Source organism: Lissotriton vulgaris, chromosome 2_1, assembly GCF_964263255.1.
Source record: "Lissotriton vulgaris chromosome 2_1, aLisVul1.2, whole genome shotgun sequence".
Lineage (NCBI taxonomy): Eukaryota > Metazoa > Chordata > Amphibia > Caudata > Salamandridae > Lissotriton > Lissotriton vulgaris.
The window spans coordinates 158,120,949-158,142,942 of NC_141687.1; the positions used below are offsets into that span (position 1 = coordinate 158,120,949).

At 43.1% G+C, this 21,994-nt stretch overlaps 1 protein-coding gene across 2 annotated transcripts in view; it reads left to right on the plus strand.

Annotated features, from left to right (window-relative positions):
* The window catches only part of KCTD7 (potassium channel tetramerization domain containing 7), a 143,987-nt gene extending 123,396 nt beyond the window's left edge, over positions 1 to 20,591 (plus strand). For both annotated transcript variants that reach the window (XM_086954626.1, XM_086954627.1), the window contains exon 4: positions 18,693 to 20,591. In XM_086954626.1, coding sequence (XP_086810752.1) covers positions 18,693 to 19,069 — 377 coding nt within the window. In that variant the 3' untranslated portion in view covers positions 19,070 to 20,591. The remainder of the gene's footprint in view (positions 1 to 18,692) is intronic.
* The last annotated feature ends 1,403 nt before the right edge of the window (positions 20,592 to 21,994 follow it).

Here is a 21,994-nt window from a genome sequence, read left to right on the forward strand (position 1 = left end):
TCACCGGCTCTGTTATTCGTGAAGTCAACAGCCGGTGTGCCATGTTATCCGGCGGGACCTGTGGCTGTTGTGGGTTCAGGCGGTGACTTCCATACTCCTCTCCCCCTTCCTCGCACTTCAGTCTGTCCTTGGTAAAGGGAACGCCGATAAAGTAGGGGCGTGGCTCCATACAGGTATGGACTGTTTGCACAGCATTTATCCGGTGCAGGCTTGATGCGGGGTAGTCCGAGGGTCTACCTTTTGACGACCCCCTTTGGACACTTGCGGGGGGTGCACGCCTTGGCGCGTGGTTCAGCACAGGGGCCAAACGCTTGCAACGCGCTAAGTATTACCACGATGTCTCCTCCATAGAAAGAAACTGAGGCAGCACACGAGGATTCAGGAGCATCCACCTTTTATTTCAAAAGACCATGGGCATGACGCGTTTCGGGGGTTTTTCCTTTCTCAAATGCCCCCCTGGTCTGAGTCGTGTTTCGCTTGCAGTCCCAAAGTAAAATTGAGTTTTTTTGAGTTTTTCGTCCCACCCTCTAAAGTAGTGTGGGCTGCCTGGTAAACCACGGCATGGAATCGCCTCTGCATTGAAGTAACTGCATTTCCCAGCATTCAGTGTTCCTTATATGCCGGCAGCAACACCAATTCACCGGCTCTGTTATTCGTGAAGTCAACAGCCGGTGTGCCATGTTATCCGGCGGGACCTGTGGCTGTTGTGGGTTCAGGCGGTGACTTCCATACTCCTCTCCCCCTTCCTCGCACTTCAGTCTGTCCTTGGTAAAGGGAACGCCGATAAAGTAGGGGCGTGGCTCCATACAGGTATGGACTGTTTGCACAGCATTTATCCGGTGCAGGCTTGATGCGGGGTAGTCCGAGGGTCTACCTTTTGACGACCCCCTTTGGACACTTGCGGGGGGTGCACGCCTTGGCGCGTGGTTCAGCACAGGGGCCAAACGCTTGCAACGCGCTAAGTATTACCACGATGTCTCCTCCATAGAAGGAAATATATATATATACTCTGTGCAATATACTATGTACTAGCAGCCCGTCCCGACGTTGTCCGGGAGCAACAGGCAGCTTCCCGACCCCCGCCCGCCCCGACATGGGTCGGGGAAGCTGCCTGTTGCTCCCGGACAAAGTCGGGACGGGCTGGGCAGTGGGTTGTTTAAAAGGGTTGTATGACGATCCATCGGAAACAAAGACCGCGCGGGAGTTTTCATCGCAGTCATAACATCGCAACGGCAGTCACATCGGCAATTTTCTCATCGCACGTTGTTGCGACGCAAATGCGGGCATTTAATTGGTTAGCGTGTCACATCGGCGACTTTACACCGCGCGACATGACAACGCGATGTTTGAGCCCACACGTTTCAGACTGGACAATGGCTATGATTCTACAGACTGCACTGTCAATGTGTAATATGAAAAGTGCATTGTTATTCAAGAACCCTGACCACAAGGCAACATGTGATACGACCACGATATACAACATCGCATATACCGAAATCAAGTAAGTCAACAAACACGTTCAAATGGTAATTGAGGGAGAAGTAAGTACCTGACCCTCTCTTGCAATCCACAGCCTTCATCCTGAGCCGAATTCACTAATGTGCTTTTCTATCCGAAATCTTAGTTCTAGCAATGCCGTTCTACGCCATACACTGTGCACCGCTGGGAAATCTATATCCCGGGACTTTGAATAACACTGAGTTTAACAAACCATTGAGCACACACACGAGGAAATAAATACCTGACTGAAATATGCGGGATGTCAAATATTTTGAATGGAAAACCGAGATCAAGAAATGGTTCTTCCTCATTTCCCCTTTCTCCCTCAAACATGCACATTTAGTTGATGTTCGTTTTTAGCATCTACGTTTGGCAGATGTTATTCTTCTACCTGTGACTCATGAAAAAAAAATACCAGAGGCGTGTTCACCTTTCACCCGCCACCATTGAAGTTTTGCTCCAAACAGGACTTGCATCTGAAAACAATACTGCTACCTACAGGGAACTCCATTACAGTCACAGAAAATCAATGTTACTTCCAGGGCTACAGTGTGTCAGGCCCAAGGGGGGTGCCTTCAAGCAGAAGATACTGAACTCCATCGTATCTTTACGTCTCCTGTAAAGAGGAGCGATAGAAAATAGCATGCAAAAAAAAGAGGCTATATGTTTCCCTGCGCACATCATGCTCTCGAGACTCTTGGACCTCACGAGAAACAAAAACGTAATGTTAACCTGACATAACGCAGTACCTCTAATGTTCTTCACACAGGACGTAAACAAATGCCCAGTATCAAAATGCACCGAAGGCAGACCATTAGTTTAAATATGTGCTAGTTCAGAAACCATTTGTGATGGTGCTGTGATTATTCCGAGAAATACTTTTCTTGGTCAGGCGAAAAAAATGAATCTGTTCAGCATTGCTTTGTCAGTGCGCCTAATGTGCATTCATTCGCCCATGTGCCCAAGGTTCCATTTTTATTGACGCTCAAGAAAATTATATTTCATAGTGTTCAGATGTGCATCACAAAGAGCAATGCTATGTTGCAGCGAGATAGCGCGTTCCGAATTTCCAGGGGGGGGGGGGTCGTACCTAGCCACAATTTGCAGTGCTTTAGTTGGCAGTGTTCAGCCAACAGAGTGTGCGTCTCCCGCCCGGCCGGTCCCCCGTCTGCCCCGACCCCCGCTGCCTCTTAAACATGTTAAAACTACCCCGCCCGCCCCGACATGGTCCATGAGCCCGTCCCCCGTCTGCCCCGACCCCCGCTGCCTTACCTCAGCTGCTGCTCCTCATTCCACCGCTCCTCGCAGGTCGTCACTGCTCCTCCCCCGCGCCATGTCCGCCGCTCCTGGATGCCGCGCTCCTGACGTCAGACGCAGGTCGCGGCCGGTGCTACTTCGAGGGGACTACTTTTTTTTAAATGTTAATTTTTTAAATCTAACTTATTTTTTAACGTTATATCGCCTATGTCCATCTGCACACCCTGAGGATTACACCAATGTATTGGGTGTGTGGATTGGCGCTGTGGTTCCCGAGTTTACCTTGCCAAAAGGTGAGAGTTCTCTCTTTATAATAGTAGTATAGATTACCATTGTTGAGTGTGGGGAGGGGCCTTTACTCGAGAGGTGAAACCTTTATACTGGGTCCTCCAAGGTCTTAGTCCCACGTTCATTCAACACATTGACAGTCTCTGTGAACTAATATGGCTCGTGGGGGTCAGCCATGTTGCAGGAATTCACGATGGCCGCCCTTTAAGTGAACTTAAATAACCAGCCAGACTCTGGCTGGTTATTTAAGTTCACTTAAAGGGCGGCCATCGTGAATTCCTGCCTGCCAGACTTGTTCTGTGATTCTCCCTTTTGTTCTGCATTGTCTGCCGCAAACACGCCTCGGTTGTCTACCTGGGGCGATGGAGCTGCCAGGGCAGTTCTCCGAGTGTCCGTCTAGCCGAAGAGGTCTCTGTCTGGTGCTCTCAGCTGTGAGGCGCCCGCCGCCTGCTAACTGTGCCTTCAACCCGCCAGCGTGGGTGACGGGTTACAGAAACACTCCAATGTGAGGCCCGCTTTGGTGACTGTCTGGGGAAGAATTGTACTGTTATCTGAGTGGGGCAACAGGAAGAGGCCCGCTTTGGTGACTGTCTGGGGAAGAATTGTACTGTTATCTGAGTGGGGCAACAGGAAGAACTCTGTGGAGGTGGGCCGACCCCGGATCATATTCCATTTGTGGGGCCAGCCGAGAGCAGCAAAAAGATACTGAACTAAACAAAGCCTCCTCAGAATCATTGCATCGCAACTGCAGCTAACGTCTTAGGTCCGATATCCGAGCTTTGGTCTTCTAAGCAGAGTGATTGCTGGGTAATGACCTGAACCGGCGTGTCCTCTCATCACAAAATTGCAAAAATAAGTAAATAAATGTCAGTAATTTTGCCAGAGCTAAACGGCGACCCAGCCTAAGGGCAGGTAGATTGATGGGGGAATAAATTGGTACAGCTGGTATTTGCTGCCATCTAACGTTCACTTCTCAAGTTGCAGAACAGAGCATATAACAGCACTGGAGTCACAGGAAGGAATGAAATGCGACTGAAAGCCTTTGCATGGATTTTGCATTACGCGCCTCCAGAATGGTGTGGAGAAATCAATCGTAAGTGCTGTGACCCGTGGTCTGTTAAGCCAAAGCTAATTAATCAGTACACATAAAAAAAGCCAAATTAAGTTTGCATAGCAATTTTGCCTTGGGTTTATATTAAAAACAACCGAACGATTTCTAACTTTGATTGTGCAACTGTAGATACGGCGTCTCCTACTTAGGTATTCAAAACAGATGTGCCTATTCCTACCCCATTTAAAAAAAAAAAAAAAAAATATATATATATATATATATATATACACACATACATATGCACAAACACACACATTCCCCCCCCCCCCCCCTCACTCCCCACAGTCCCGAAATATCTCCTCCTCAGCAACAATCAGGTATGGACCACCAGAGCAAAATTTTATTTAAGTGCTTTATTGTAGTTAAAACAGCATGACGCGTTTTGGCCGCGTTTCCACTGCCTTGATCACATGACACGCTGGGGCGAATAGTGACAATTTATAGTGACGAAAAACAGGTTCCGGTCAGTCCACACAAACTACAATAAAACTAGAAAACATACTCGGATATGCAACCTTAAGTGATTAATACTACTAAAATACACTGCATACATTCATAGTATTTATAAATAGGTAGTGAATACTGTCATAAACACAACAACCCCCTGCAAAACCAATTAATTACAGACTGACATTAATGACAATTCTCTATTTATCCAATGATAAATTTCAACAATAGGTCGGCAAAATTGGGAAACAAAAACATTTTCAGAATTATATCATAGTAGTAAGTGATTCCAGACTGACGTGCAAATAGCAATGATCAATAATGCGCAAATACAAATTTGGGTATATATGTGGTAATCTTTCCTCAAGTCTTGGATTTAATGATCCAGGAGACTCACCATTAACAAAAGTTTGTGAAAAATCTAAATCCTCCTTGAAGTATAAGTGTACCTAATAGGGGTTACTTTTAAATGCAAGGGGCTGGGGGAATGTAAAGTCCAATCGTCCATTTTGGAGCAGATGCTACAAATATATGGCTAAAATGTGAAGTATAGGTTATTGTCCTGATGTTTGCTCTTGGAGCTTGATTCAAAGTTGTGCATAGATTTTGCCTGGTAAAACCTGGCAGAATTTGATAGGTCAAATACAGTAATAATCTAAGATTTGCAGCTGGGAACAAGGGAAAGCATGTGTTACCATTTGATTTATCACTCAGAGGTGTACACCTATTAGTGGGTTGGTAATACCACACATGGTAAATACTGCAGCCGCATTTACTTGGTGCGGTCTCATAATTAACCGCATGCGCGCTAGCAGGTTTTCCCGCTGCGCGCTGAAATTTGAAAATCGCGGGTTACGTGACAAAGCCAGCTCGTCATGCGCGCAGCGCAGGTAACGCCCATGACGAGCTGGCTTTGTCATCCGCATCGAAGGGGTTAAAACCACGGTGTTTCAGTGTTGCTGATACTTTTTCAAATATTCGAAAAATTCATTTTGTAAACCAAGTACGTTTTTAGTTGTATGTGTGCTGTGAAACCTTGCATATTGTAGGCTGCTCCTGTCACACTCTCCTGTACCCTGGTAAGAGTGGCCCTAGGGTCAAGTTACAAAATGCCTTCACTTCCAAGCCAGGCAGAGGAAAAGTAAACACTGTAAAAAGAATTATCAGTAGCTTGTTAGAAATAGTGTCTGTTATTTTTATTTATATTGCTATTCTCTTATGTATTCTTTGCTATTGTACTATTTTTCTATGCTTGGTTTCAATAAACTTGAACTTAAAAAGAAATAGTGTCTGTCTTTGAAACAGAATGACATGTTGCAAGATAAAGATGCTAAGGCTGTTTTGTCGATTTTCGAAGAGCACTCTTTCGTTCTTATCTAGGAGTGCTGCAGCATCAATGTTAATGCCAATAGAGTGTGCACCAAATGTCTTTAACATAACAATACTGATTCTCTCTTCCTTTTGAGCTCCTAGGCATCCAAAGAAGTAACAGTAGCAAACAGCTTGCATCAATGCTATGCAAAGTCTGGCTTATGTTGTAAATCAGAGGAGCTAAAAATGTAAACTCTCAATTTAACTGAGCCTGCCCAGCCATTCGTTTTTGCTGGGTCGTGTGGTGCCTTAGTTGACCAATACGTCCACTGTATGGATCTATGATTGACGTCATGGTCATATATTTAAGTACTGGTGGGCCCACACAGCCTTTTATGCCTCTGAGATTATCAGAAAAAGGGGGAGAGAGCATACTGACTGCCATGCCCGCAAACTTTTCTCCCTGAAACATGTGTCTGGAGGTACACAAACTCGCTGCTCCAACAATGGGGATGTATCCAAGATTTTCAACTAAAGTGAGTGTTATCATGCTCTACATTTATCACAGTGAATCTCGGCGAATTGTGTGAAGGCATGCCCGGCAGTGTGCTCCCTCCCCTCTTTGTTGATTGGCTCCATGTTCAGTTAGCGGGCAGAGGAGCTTATTGGGAAGCACCTGTGCTCTGGGAGTACTTCCGAAACACGAGAAGGCTGTGAGGAGCATTTCCAGCACCCCCAAATGTAAAGTGTTACTGTCTACTGAAGGACAGATATCCTGAAATACGTGTCTCGGGATACACAGCACTGGCTATGCCAGCAACGGGGAATTCTGCAAAGACTTTCAACTGAAGTTGGTCTTTTATGCTTCTTTGTTCGATAGCATGGCTACCATTACTTTGGGTAACAATGATTATCTCTTATTCAGCACCAAAATACCATTCTGGGTGAACATCCGCTTTACATATATGCCTTATGTTAATCACACAGGCATTTCAAGGTTCTTCAAATTCCTACTACAAATAGTAGTCATTACAGGACAGAAAAGTTACATTTTAATTTTACTCCAAGAGCTAGCTTGTGCACTAATGTCCGTTACTATAAGTACTTAATGTATTTGTTCAATGCATTTATCATGATCTATTCTAATAAGTCATAAGGGAATTGCACAAAAATCCTCTTTGCATTAAGCTCATGATCAAACCAATAGGTACCAATATACCATTACATCCATATGGATAAGAATCAACCTTCACACTTATCGGCTATCATGCAAAGATTGGGTCCCAGTCTTTAGTCCTTTGTTCTTACAAGAGGCTTCTAGAATAGGTGTTTTTTTTTTTGCTTGGTCATGGATGAGTGCATAATTAAAAGATTTAGGCTAGATCGCTCTCCACTGGACATGCCCCTGTCGACGATATAATAGGTCTATCAATACGCTGTCTGTTGAACCCATTCCATTACTACAGAATCCAGTGTGTATGTGTACTTGTATGTAAGTCATTAAGACTGCTTTATGTAGTGTGCTGAAAGGAGGGAGCAGATCAACCCATTGCAGGTTTCAATGAATTATTCACTTTTGTGTGGGTCAGGTAGCCCTAGGCCACCACTGTTGAACCGAAGGGAGTTGGCCAACACTGGTGGCTTTCAGGATCGCTTTGCAGATTTTAGCCTAGTAAGGGTGGTTTTGTAGGCAAATTCATAATGCGCTTACACTGTTTACCAGGTGGTCTGCAAGCAGCCCCTCCACCAGCTGTTACTCTCCTTTTACCCAGCTGATTTAAACACCAGAGACATTTTTATTATTTGATTGAATCTGTATTTTAGGCAGCGGTCCACCTTAACCTGAGCTTCACACGCATCTGAACACTGAGATTCTCATGTTCTCTGACCATGTGGTTGCCAGGATCATCTGACTAGCAGGAATTTGGACCTGGTGGTTTGTGCCATGTTCTGTCTGTGACCGAGAATAGCTTGTATTGGGGAACTGCCCTTAAGCTTTGTAATTAACGGTTTCTGCTGTAAATGTAGTGTAAGAGTTGAGTGCACACTGCCTGGTCCTGCTGAAAGTCTGGGTGGTCCTGCATTGCGTGCTTAAATTCACCATGTTTATCAGAGTGTGCCACTTTAGCTGTAATCCAACCGGTAAGTATTTTAGATAGAAAAGAATAAATAAGCACGCATTTAAACAGTTAAAGTGACAATCCCATAGGTAGACAAGCATTGGCAAAGCAAATAAGCTTTGGCTACCCGAGAGCTATTGGTTTGCAAATATCTTTTAGCCATGTTATACAGTTGCATGGAGTATAGTGGAGTGGAGTAGAGTGGCATAAAGTAGAGTGAAGTGGTGTAGAGTGGCATACAGTAGAGTGGGGTAGAAAGGAGTGGAGTAGCATGGAATAGAGTAGATTGGCATAGACTAGAGTTGAGTGGAGGGGGTAGACTAGAGTAGGGGCATGGCTTAAAGTGGTGAGGAGTGGTAAGGAGTAGAGTAGCTTTGAGTGGAGTAGAATGGCTTGATGAGGCATAGAGTAAAGTGGGGTAAAGTTCGTACAGTGGTAAACAGTGCAGTGGAGTAGAGTTGTGCATAGTAGAGTGCAGTGGTGTAGAATGGCATAAAGCACAGTTGCATGGAGTGCAAAATAATACAGTGGCGTAGACTAGAATAGAGCGGTACAGAATAGAGCAGTGCAGAGTAGAGTGCAGTGGTGTAGAGTACAGGGTAGGGGGTGGGAGGGAAAAGAAGCAACATTGAAGAATCACGGGTAGGAGGTAATAGATGCTACATAAGTGGGGATATGGGAGGGACTGAAAGAACAGGCACTCAAGTACTTGGTCTATGCTCCATGGGAGGGCCAAACACAAGAAGATGGTATGATGCCACATGGTGTGACAAACTGGGATGAAGGAAATCAGAGCGACACTGAAGCTAACAAATGGTAAGCTATGGGCAGCCTGTAAGACCACTGTATCTAAACCAAAGTCTCGCAGAGAAAGCGCATATGTTTTCTAGGTGACACCTAAAAAAGGAATCCCTGTTAACAGTTGTGACGTTCTGGGTGAACTGTGCATGATTTAACACCTCAGCTTCAGCATGTCTTCTAACATTTGTTTGGCTTTGCATTGATAACAACATTAACGTATCTTATTTCCATTTTTTCTCAGCTTCTTGGCTTTTTTCCTACAAACATTTGATAAACATACTCACTTTGTCTTTGCTAAAGGATCTTTTCTGCAGAGTGAATATTTGCTTTGGAAATGAGTGAATGACTAATGATACTTCTACACAGGCACCTAGTGCTGCCAGCCTCAGCAGGAATTGCAGTGCAGAAGAGGCAAAAGGTAGCTTTGATATAGGAAAGCTGCCCCCTCCAGCAGTGTTACTTCGGCCCGTGTTTTTTAGAGCTACGCAGACAGGATCATTTGTTACAGGCATTGTCCTGTTCACCGTATTACAAGTGCATTTTAGCCTATGACACTTATAATATGGCGGATGGGATCTCTGCAATGTTTTGACATAATATTTTGTCCTCCAAAGTCTGCACACGGCCATTAGTCAGTAGCGGTCGCAAGCATTGCGAAGTGATAAGGTTGGGAAGAGGGAGAATACAAACAAAAAGACATAATTAAAAATAAAGAAAATTGTATATACGTGCCGCTCTGACGGCAACCACCACTTCCCTCCTCTCTCCCGTTCCTAGATTCCGGCAGCTGGTGCACACTGGTCAGGCTTCAAGATTCCAATCCCAGCTCGTCTCTCATGCTGGGAATACGATTTCCAGCTTGAGAGAAGTGCTGGGATTGGTCTGAGCGCCATAGTTCAACGTTCAGACAGGGACTGGGAGCCTGTGCCAGTTCTCCACCGGCTGTACAACACAGCCAGGTGGAGAAATGCTAAGTGCGGATGATGATTTGGCCAACCCAAAACAGGCAGCCAAACCGTTACGCGCACTTCTGGTTCCCACCACTACTCCTCCTCCCTGCTCAGACATCACATAGCTCTGCCCTGCCCCAATCTGGCTCCATAACAAAAATAATATGTTAATAACGTAACATTATTAACGTTGTGTTATCATTTAATTTTCCCTTTTACACTGCTGAGAGAGCAGAGGGGTGACACTCCTCCACTGCCGTTAGTACTGTCAAAGAGCCGCTGAACTTCCTCATGGATAAAAACTGCAGTGTATTTACCCTCTTATTTCAATTTTATTGTAATGAACAAACAATTGGGGGGGATGTAATATCTTTAATTGTTTTTACATATGCTTAGTTATTGTTATTCAAGACAGCTGCTTTATCTACTGTTCTAGAATGTTATTTTTGAAAGCCTCTATGAGAATGCTTTTGTCAGTTGCTTCATTTATCCTGTGTGAATAGAACATTTTGGGCCATATGTACGTAAATGGCATTTACCGAATCGTAAATACCGAATTTTACCGATTCGGTATTTACAATTCGGTAAATGCCATGTAGGTAATAATTATTTAAATATTACAGAATCGGTAATATTTGGTAATTACCGAATCGGTATTTACCGATTCGGTAATTGCCATTGATTGCTATGGGCCTTGAGGCCCATAGGAATCAATGGCAATTACCGAATCGGTAAATACCGATTCAGTAATTTCAGTGATTTGTCAAGGGGGACAGGGTGTCACTTTGACACCCTGTTGCACCCCTGATTCTGGCTTGTGTGCAATGTGACACACATACATGCCCTTAGGGCATGTATGTGTGCCACATGGCACAGGTGTACATGCACAGATGTGCATGTACACAGAAATTCGTTATTTACCATGCCATTGTATTTCATGGTAAATAACGAATTTCTAAGGGCCCGTGGCACTGTTTCCAGTGCCACCTACATCCCAAATTACCGATTCTGTACATTTACCGATTCGGTAATTTACCGATTCGGTAAAATTACCGATTCGGTAAATATACAGAATCAGTAATTTTCAGGCCCCCTACATCTGAATTACAAATACCAGTCGGTAACGGCCGAAATCGGCCGTTACCGACCGGTATTTTGCCACCTACATATGGCCCTTTATGCACACTTAAATACTTGAAGAATAAATCTTCATCATTTCATCTTCAACTGGTGTGATTATAATTTATTACACTGGCGACGAGGATGGGGTTGGAACCTTTTTTTAAATTCACATTAGTTGTATCTTTGAATTTTGAATGTACATTAGTTGAATCTTTAAATTTCGAAACACTAGGTTTTGTTACACTTGTACCTTCTCAGTACTAGTACTAGCACTGGACTCTTTTTTAATCACTTCCACACAGGCAAGAGAGTGTACCAGACGTTTGGCAATTGAGATGATCTCATCTAATTTAGGATCATCTTTCTGCCACAACTCATCTTTAATATTTTCTATATTACAACCCAACATAAATTGGTTGCGGATGCGTTCTTCAAGAGTGTTGTCAAATGTGCACGTTGATGCTAATTTCCGTAGACGAGTAACATATACTTCAAGAGACTGTTGTGGAAGTGGCATACGTCTTCCAAAATTATACCTTTCTAAGACAGTACTTACTTCTGGAAGATAGTGTTTGTCTAATTTTTTAAGACAAATCCCAAATTCATTTAGACCGTTAGATTCTTCATCATTGAGTTCAGGCAGGTGTTCAAATACGTCCTGTCCCTCGTGTACAGGTGGGTGACAGGGTGAAAGTTCGCTTACCCAAGAAATTGTGTGGATTATCAAAATATTCTTCTCCATTAGTTGTTAAATGTTTTCAAAATGCTGTCAAGATGAGTGACGGTCGAATGTGGAATTTAAATAGAATTGCACCCAATGCTCGCAATGAAACAAACATCAGAAAAACTGTGTTGCAAAGAAGTTGTGGTATAAAAAATGTCCAGCGTCTCTTCACGATTTTGTTTTAAAATAATTATGCAAAATATCTTTAATTGTTTATACATATGCTTAGTTATTGTTACTCAAGGCAGCTGCTTTATCTACTGTTCTAGAATGTTATTATTGAAAGCCTCTATTTGAATGCTTTTGTCAGTTGCTTCAATTATGCTGTGTGGATAGAACGTTTTATGCACACTTAAATACTTGAAGAATAAATCTTCATCATTTCATCTTCAACTGGTGTGATTATACTTTATTACAGGGGACTCTGTTCCTGATGATTTTTTGTGTGACTGGAGCTGTCTCTGATTTTAAAAGGAAACAAGTGGTCCTTAGCATATAAGAATAAAAGTAAACAAAGATATTATATAGACCACAATGGGCTGCTATATAGTTCACAATCCCTTGTCCAGCCGGACAGGGAATTTTTATTGATCTGGTAGGTTTGTTCAGTGTGAGAATACAGCACATAACCAAAACAATAAGGGCTACAGTGAGGCACAGTCCTGTGCCGTACGTGGGAATGAAGTAAAAGGGACAGTAAGTGAAAAAATATCAGGCAAACAGGGTGAGCTTGCAGGTCACTGATGTGAATTTAAATTAACAGTGTATCCTGGAGTAAATCAACCATACAATAATACATTGGGTTCACATGTATGGATCACTCATAAAGGAGTCGACGTTTCGATCCCAAGCTCGGTTATAGGGGGATCATCTTCAGGACTTGAAAAATTATTTTGCCTGAATAAAGCTTTTTTTTAAAAACGCCTGTTAGAAAAGCAAAAGAGGAAAACAAGACAAGAGTGCAGTCAATAATTAAAGCAATGTTCAGCACTAGCTATTCAGTTACAATAATCAGAATCGCAGTGAAAGGTGCAGCCAAAAGGCGTGGACATTCAGTGCAATCCTTTAGAACATCATGCTTCTGTGAACGTTTTTTAGATATATACACACTTTCATATGTTTCGTCAGCTTTGTAAGGTATCAGATGCAATTGAACGGGGTCAATTGGGACTCGCGACAGTGGTTTTGGCGTGGAGCCGTGGTAAGAAGGTGAACCGGAGTAAAATGTGAAGGTTCAGTAATAGGGCTGAGTGTTGTAGTTACCGTCAAGAAGGTGCATCAATCGAACCAGGTATTGGAATTCTAAGAGATAGAAGGGGGAGCCTACCAAGACTGCGTCTGTGATTGAGGTTTTGTTCAAGTGGATAGCCTCAATACATGGACTGCAGACCGTCGCCCTGTTGGGAATGAGGAATCTTTTTATTATTTTTTATCATGGTATTAGCTACCCGCTGGTTAAGGGAAGAAGTATAACATCTCATTTACCATGCTGTGTGGTTTTCTCTAGTACGATGGATATTTAAATAAATGCATTTAAAATACTTGATACCCATGGTCCTGAGCCATTTACTGGGTTCCCCTTGTCTTTCTTTAAAGAATGGAGCTGTCTCTGAGCCATACTTATTGTGGAGTGAATCTGTGACAGTGTACGTCACTTCCTACTTCAGAGTGACAGTCTGTCTGACGCCACGTTGTATTAATTTTGTGCTGTGCAGCTGTCATACACTGTTGAAGGTTTAGAAGGCAGTTTCATGACATGAGCTTATGTGGGTAGGAAAATGCCCTGTGGACATTCCTAACTACCCACTAATATTATTTCACAGGGGAATCAGGCTTGCCCTTCCCCAGTAAGCCTTTTCACTCGGTCTAACATGTTCCAAGCTTAACACAGTTTCCTGGAGATCTTGCCTAACCCTGTAATTCACAAAAAGAAACTGCGAAACAGAGGCTGCAAGACCAAACCTGTGATATCTGCAGAAAAATCCTAAAACCTCTGTCTTCCGCGTTTTTCACATCAGAGAGTTAAAATCCCAAGCTAGCTGCGGTGAAGCTGTCCCTAGGGCAGCAGATACGGCAACAGAACATAACACTTTAATTGTTTTCACAACTTGGGCACTCTCCAGCGGAATGTCCTTTTGATTTTGGCAAGTTCTTGACAACTTCCGGCTGAACTCTTGAACTGTGGGTTAGAATGATAATGACCCCATGGAAAAGGTCTATTCCCTTATTCGGCCCCACGCGGGTGGCAGTTGTCAAGATTAAAATCTTCCCTCTGTTCAGAATCCAAAACACTTTTAAGCGTCCACATCATAGCTGTCTTGCTATGATGTGGATGCTTTTATCTTGTGCTCACATATACATGTCCACCTGGACCTAATTAGCTGTTACTGAAAAGGGGGTCTAACCAGGAGGCCATATTAGGAGTAGCCTTTGGCAGTGTTTAGTTCCGGTTTCGTTTGTCAGTTCTGACTGACTCCACCATATTCCAACCAATATACTCCAATGTGTGAACTTGGCTATAGTCACTGCAGAGTATCATTTGCCACTGTGCTGGGCTAGGAGGAGCAGGGCATTGAAGAAGGTTGTTCAGATTGATTTGAAGGCCAGCTTACAATAGCCTTATAACAATTTTCCTAAGTAGGAGTGCTTACATCAGAAACGGCCTCGAAAGTATGAGCCAGTGGTTAAGTTTTTGTTAACGAATTGCCTCTGATGACTTGAAAGTGACTAGGTAAGTTGGACAGAATTAAGAAGCTGCCAGTGGAGAAATCATGGTGGCACCCTCTTCCAACGAATGCTGGAAGTAGGGTCAGCATTCTAGTACTGTATATTTTGTTTCCTCTATTTTGCTAATATTAGAACCTTGAAGAAGCGTGTGGTAACTGGTCCAAACAGTTTGTCTAATGCTGCAGTTCTGACTCTTCCAGGTTGGTCGGGGTCAATATTTTCTGCAGCATTCCAAGTATTTGTTTTGAGTAGAGTGGTTCTGGAATATTGGAAGGAGGATACTTAGTGACAGATTACATCAAGCATTGGAAAAAGCAATAGGTCTTCGCTTTGGTACCTGTTAAATTTGTCAATGGTTTTTAGTGATGCTTTGCAACATGGGTACTGGCAAACATTTACCAGGGGCAAAAAAGTATACTGAAGCCCATATTGATGCCAGGGCAGGGGTCAGGGAAGAGGTGGATGTAAGTTGGGTGTAGATGGAGTAAAGCATATAAATGGTGTAGACCGTGAGTCGTGGAGTTATATTGCGGGTTTTATTCTATAGTGCCCTCTAAATTATTCCCTCACTAGAAGAAAATCAGATTTGGCTATACCTTATTAAAATGTATCTCATTTGTTGTCTATATACTGCACTTTAGGTAAGCCCTCGCTGTTTGCTATCACTACCTCTATCAAATCAAGTGTGCATAGGAAGTAACCTGATTACTGTACCCAGGGTAAAAAAAGCTATCTGGGGAGGGAGAAGCTTCACAGTCAATGCCGCAAAAGCATGGAATGCACTTCATTTTTCATTAAGATGCACAACCAACCTTCTTGCTTTTAGAAAAAGACCCTTAAAACTTGGCTGTTCACCAAAGCAATCCAACCAGTTTCATGATCCCCGCATCCGGCTTAAACTTCTTGACTAGGGCTCCTTCCAGCGCCAGGACACCTTTTTGGTAATAGTTGCGCTTTACAAATAGCTATAACATAACATAACATATCATAACATTGGATGGATCTACTAATCATTGTTTGTAATGTCCATCCACAAACTTTAATTACTGCTTTTGATTGTCACTGCATTTTTAGATTCTTGTATATTTAAAGTCCTCTGAATGTGTCTCTGCACTGTTTTCAGTGCCTCTTATTAATATCCGTTATGTTTTGTTGAGCTGTGAATTACAGATGGTGATACAGTAATCTGTATATATGCTTTACTGATGAAGACAAATCAATCAGTCAAAGCTGAGAAGCGCGCATCCGATACTTGTAGCAAATGCTATTTAATTTACAGTACACTGCTTCTTTCAATACCTGCATAGAAACAGCATTGTTGAATGGAATTGTACCAACAAGGGCTCATGCGCAAATGACACTTTGTAATTGGAATTCGTTATTTTTACATCACTGAAGTCCTAGGGATTGTGAAAAATCCAAGCATCACACAAAGAATAAGTGAAGCAAATGTATTCAGCAGGAGAGAGGGAAGAGTTTAGTATGTAGTTGGTGGTACATTTTGGTGCACGCTGTTGCGAATATATTACTGAAGCAGTGTGGTAGCGCACTCTCGGAATATCAAGGGGCGTGGGCAGTCTTCCATGGCAGTGGCGTAGAAAGGTTGGGTGCGGGCCGCCCCGGATGTCATCAATGAGGGGGGGTGACAAAATGGAAAAAATGTGTTTTTTTTTGTCAAGCCGGGGGTGACAAGAAATTTTCCTCACCGGGTACCACCTGACCTTGCTACGGCACTGCTCCATGGGAAGACAGTGGAGCTAGAAATCGACCTAGCATTTCTGTGGGACCCGCTCTAAAGTTTGAACATAACATAAGGGATGCTCAGCACAGTTGTAAAGGGTCAGAGGGTGTTTACTTGCTCCTCAGTGAAATAGCCATCTAGATGAGAAGTTTGACCATGAGTAGTCTTTTTTTTCTTTTCTTTTATCTGATGCCTGCACTGTTGGGCTATAGGTTGTGGGTTAGCTCGGCAGTAAAACAACATGACTGCTTCAGCAACAACCATCTTCCCACGAGCAGTAGAGGTATGCAAGAAATATCCCATGTTACATCTAGAACTTTTCTCCCTTCTTGTGTTTGACCAGTATTTGGAAAAATACCTTACATTACCGTATTATGTACATTATGCAACGATGGGCTAGAGATTTGTGCTCACGTTGGATGGACTAGAATAGATCATTTTTGTGACAGATGCGTATAACCTTTGGGTTTTGTTGATCCCAAGAGTAATATTATTGCTTAAAGAATTTACTAAATTAACGTCAGTTGATAAAATACTGTAAGTAATTTTCCTCTTCCAAGACTAAAGGTGTGAATTTTCAGAGACAGGAAAGAGTGAAATTGTGATCAATTAGTGACACAATGACACCATTGCTTGTATTTGGAAACAGGAGATGACGCAAAATGTTCTTATTGAAATACCCAGTGCACGTAGGCCTACGGTTTGGGAAGACACACCAGTTGAAAATGCTCATTTAAAAGCCATGCTCGAACTGGCCTGTAGGGCGACCAGGCAGTGGCAGAAGGCCTGCTCTGACCAGTCTGTATGTGGGCTGCTTTTTGGGCTGTTGGTGGGCACGTTTTATTGTCTGCTGGGCCGATTTGTACAGTGTTTCTTGCCTGATAATGAAACAAACATTGCCTGCAACAAGCACAAATGCATGGAGTCTTCCATACTTTGCAAAATACATATCCAACCTGTCTTTACAAGTTCAAATATACCCAAATGTGTAAACATGGGCCACCTTTTTAGCTTTCTGTTTCACTAATGTGGCCACTTTTATTTTGGTGTCCGGGCCTACCTTCTGTCCTGGTCTGACACTATCTACAGCGGCACATGCAGATGCTTAATGAGAGCCCCCTTTTGTGCACCTTATTGACAGCAATGGTCTGGATTACAGTGCCTCTGAAAGGTTCATAGAGCGGAGTGAGTCTGGATCTGTGGCATGCCAAATTAGACCTGTGTATGGTTGATCTTCCCCAACCCTAGTGCCCTTTTAGTTTCACAAGTTTCTTATTTTGTATACACGAAGTATAACCATAAACGATACAATAATACAGATAAAGATAAAAACAATATACAGTACAGACAAGAACTAAGTGACTGATATTAAGTAACAGGAATATTGCAAAATCTAAATTCAGAGCAAAATGGATCAATTACGACAGACCAGTCAAAAGTTCTTCCTATGCCAAGAAGCCGTCTCTGAACTAGGCTATGCATCAGGCCTGTCGGGTTGGGAATACGTTTAAGGTGAGGTTTATGTCAAACACTTTAATGCCTCGTTCTGATGAACCTTCAATCATTTGACCACTAGGTAGATGGTGCTTGCCATTATGCCTGGAATCCAATGCCATTCCTATTCATCAAGAACTAATGCAGCTCTTTAAGTTTTCTCTTAAAGTGTATATATGGGGCGCTGGTAAGGAATCTAGTGTTAAAGGCTGCTTGACACAGTACATATCTGTTATAACTTGGAAGGAGGCACAAGGGCACTGAAGCCTGTAGACCAGTGTTTCCCAAAATGTGGGTCGCAACACTAGAATACAGCCACACGGCAACACCTAAACTGCAACTAATCCAACATGCCAACATCACTTTAGGTATAGCACTAAAACTACAGCACATTATTACAATAACAATACAACAGCTACACAGCAAACACTTCAGCCTGGTGCCAGCAGCTGGCGTATGACAACCACAGGAGAGCGGTAGCTCTCAAGAAGCAGTGCTTAATTTGAGCTGATGGTTTCCAGTGCTCTGCACCAGCACTTAAATCTCAACACCGGCACTAATGACAGTCCTCCAGTTGGTGGCACTGTCTGCCTAATTTTGAGATGAGCACAACAGTGTTTAACCTCTTAAGTGCTGCGTCGGGGCGTTGGCCGACGGCAGCACTACCTCCCCAGTGCTGCGCACGACCATTGGACGTCCATTCAGCAGTAGTTCCAATGGACAGCGCAGCACTGGGGAGGGATATTTGCGCCGCATCTAAGGTGTTAAATGTAATAACAGCAGTACCGCACTGCAGAATATCAGTATTACCACAGAGCGTGCTTCTTGAGTGCCACATTGAGTGAATTCCTAGTGCTCAGTGTTTGACTGGACTTTTTTAACAAAATCTGACCGATTCAACTTGTTACTGCTGGTTTTAAGCAGCATACGAGAGTGTGAGGAGAGGTATCAAGAAATACCTGTATGCAGATGTTACATGTAGTGGTTTTAAGCGTACCCTGTAGATTTTACTGTTCGTATTGTCTCCCGATTAGGACTCTGTGTTGCCTTCTTGCCCTGTAATAGTTCTGTTCTCACATCTTCTGCCCTTGCTGTCTAGAACACTTGGAGCGCATCATAGACATCGCCAAGCTGAGAGCCATGCAGAGGAAGGCCCGCTTCGCCAAGCTGAAGATATGTGTTTTCAAGGAAGAAATGCCGGTCACGCCATACGAGTGTCCTCCTTTCAACCCACTCCGGTTCGAAAGAAGTGAGAGCGAGGCCAAGCTCTTCGAGCATCACTGTGACGTGGACGTGTCCTTCGGACCCTGGGATGCGGTGGCAGATGTCTATGACCTATTGCACTGTATTGTGACTGATCTGTCGGACAGGGGGATCATTGTGGAGCATCAGTGCATTGGGGTGTGCGACAAGCATCTTATCAACCACTATTATTGTAAACGCCCCATCTATGAATTTAAGATAACCTGGTGGTGAGCGAAGGGCCATCCCACTGTCTATTGTAGCTCACAAATGTGGAGCACGCCTCTCACCAAGGTGTTAGGAGGGCATCGCTGGCAACGCAAGCCCTCTATCATGAGAAGGAGTTGTACAGGTGAGAATCCTTAGTGATGAGAACAAAGATTCTGGAAAAAAGGAATTTGTATCTTGGGTCAACTGGTACAGATTGGGGTGTGGCTGAGCGTATACACTGGTACTTATTGTATGTAGTGAGTCTTGTACACCTACTTCTTAAGAGTGACATCTGATTTCTGTATCAAGTCTTATAATGACTGGCCAGTATCAAAGTCAAGGGTTTGTGCATTTTAAGGGCCCCAAGTGTCAGATGTGAAAACATAGTATGGAACATGTTGGCACAATGTGTGGCAGTCGTATAGTTCTATAGCTTGTGTTCCTTAACATCATTCTGTATGTGATACCTGGAGTCAGAACTTATATTTCCAAGCCCAACTGGGGGATCATGTAGATTTCCTACATAACCATTTAGTCAGGGTATGATGTGAAATGGAGAGAAACAAGAAATGTATACAGGGCTCTTAACTAATCGGTGTTCCAGTGCAGTAAAAACCGAGGGCGCGTAGCGCGGGGAAACGCCGAGATGGCGTCACCAGGTGCTTTATAAATCTCTTTATTATTATTATTATTATTATTATAAAGTGATACAAATATAAAATGACTGATAACCACCAAATGTTCAAATGCAGTTCAGTTAAGAATTGGCTAGGATGGGAAAAATAATAGGCTTCCCAAAATGCCGTACGACCTTAACTAAGTTCAGGTATTCATCACACACACACCTCTTTCCCTCATATGTGAAGGCCAACTCTGTTCACTTGACAACAGGCACTCAAGATAAAATTTCTGGGGTGTAATTGCGAGCTCAGTGATGTACTTTGATATTATTGACTCTGAGCGGAAAATCATACACCTGGAATCGAAATATATAATAACGCGAATTATGACTCACTCAATAGGTCATAAGCAGGATGAAGTGATGTATGCAGATTTAGAATAATATGATTATGTAATCATTAATATTCCATCTCCTGATAAATGCTTCACAGTATAAATTGATTATTGACAGAAGAAATGAGTATGGTGCCCACCAGACGGGTAAAAATACCTGTTGAATTACATCACATATTTAGAGATAAGATATTAAGTAAGCTCGCTTGAGAACATCTAAAACGTCTGCAGACATCCTGTATGAAGAATCAGTTATCGACTCATTTCAATTAAGAGTAATGACATTCTTATACTAGACTTTGAAATAAACTACAATTCTCATAGTGGACTTGGGAGCCCACTTTTCTCGGCCCCACTTAGCAGGCCATCCTGTAGCTTTCAGGAAAGCTGCTGAGGTGTTTGAAATTTGTTGTTGGAAAGATTTGCAAAGATTCGGCAAACGGCGCCAAGGTTATTAGCAAAACAAAAAATCCATATGCTATGTCAACGATGTGCTAACTAAAACTACAAAGAGGCAACCGAAACCGAGATGTGTGTGTGTGTGTATATATATATATATATATATATATAATTATATATAGTTCAATTTCTCAAGGTGATACATTGTGTGAAAGACTCATTAGTGAGTCAAACTACATTGTCATGGCTGATACTGTGGCGAATATGGAAATGCAATAAAAGCTATTGGTAATGCTACTAGAGTACTTGGTCATTCCTGGGGGACATCTCTGTTTAACGCTTATATGTGTATTAGACATGCGCAGTCACGCTTCTGTGGTTAAGGTTGCCACTCCATAGGTTTCAATTGTATTCATGGTTGGGGGCATACAATCTCAGTACTAAGGTAAGCTAATTCAAAAGTCATACATCTCACCTAGTAGGATGGCATGATGCTCAGTTCTTAATATTGCCATAAGACCTACATACTGTCAGGATCACACTCTGCAGAATCCGCACGCAGAAGAAATGCTCCACCTCCGGACCCTCCAAACACCCTGAATGGATATCACAGGGTGTTCAGGCGATACGGTGAGGGAAAAACCCCAAAAGGGGAAAAAACCCAAAAGAAAAGATAGAAGGGAAAGGGTCAGCGGGGGAAAAGAAGCTGCAAAAAAAAATACACAAGCATTAATAATATTCTTAATGCTACTCTCATTCAAATCTCGCTAAAGGAAAAAAGAGCCAGGTGTCACCTGTAATAAATCACTTTTCTGCCCCTTCACACAGCAGTGTCTTCATATGTCCCTCTTGCCCCTGCATAACACAAGAAGCACAACTTCAGAACGAATTAATGGCCCCCTGATCTTCTCAATTAACGACACTCCTCTAGATACCTACCCACACCAGTGATAGGTTACTTTTAAAGGAAACCCTTCCTAGAAATACTGAGACGTCAATGAGTAGTTCCCAGCAAAATTCAAAAGTAGAATCAAACAGTAAAGTGATCCACATCCAACAAGTAATCCTCGGCTGCTAGATGTATGCCAAAACAAGTTCCAAAAATCTCTAGTCTCCAAATAGAAACCTAATACGGTATGTTGTAGTTAACAGCACTACCAACATCCGCTTAGGTATTTGTACTCCGTGGTAATATAAGCCAAGAACACTTTCCTTCGTGCCGGCATTGCGGAGGACTCCCCCCCCCAACAATCCGTCACTAGACGAGAATGCAGCCACCCCCATCCGGAGGGAACTGACAACCGGAAAGTTTACTGTACAGTACGTCTGTAGACAAATGGTGGAAACCCCTCGCAGCCGCGAGGGTCTCAGCGTCTTTGTCTGAATGTCGATTGACTCGAAAACAGTGACATAAACAACAGCGCATTAGCGCGAACACATTACCCGGCAGGACGCCTTCCTCGGGCTACGTGTACCGGCGTGTTCGGAAGCTTCACGCAAAATGACAGCATGGACTAAACTGGAAACGGAACCACT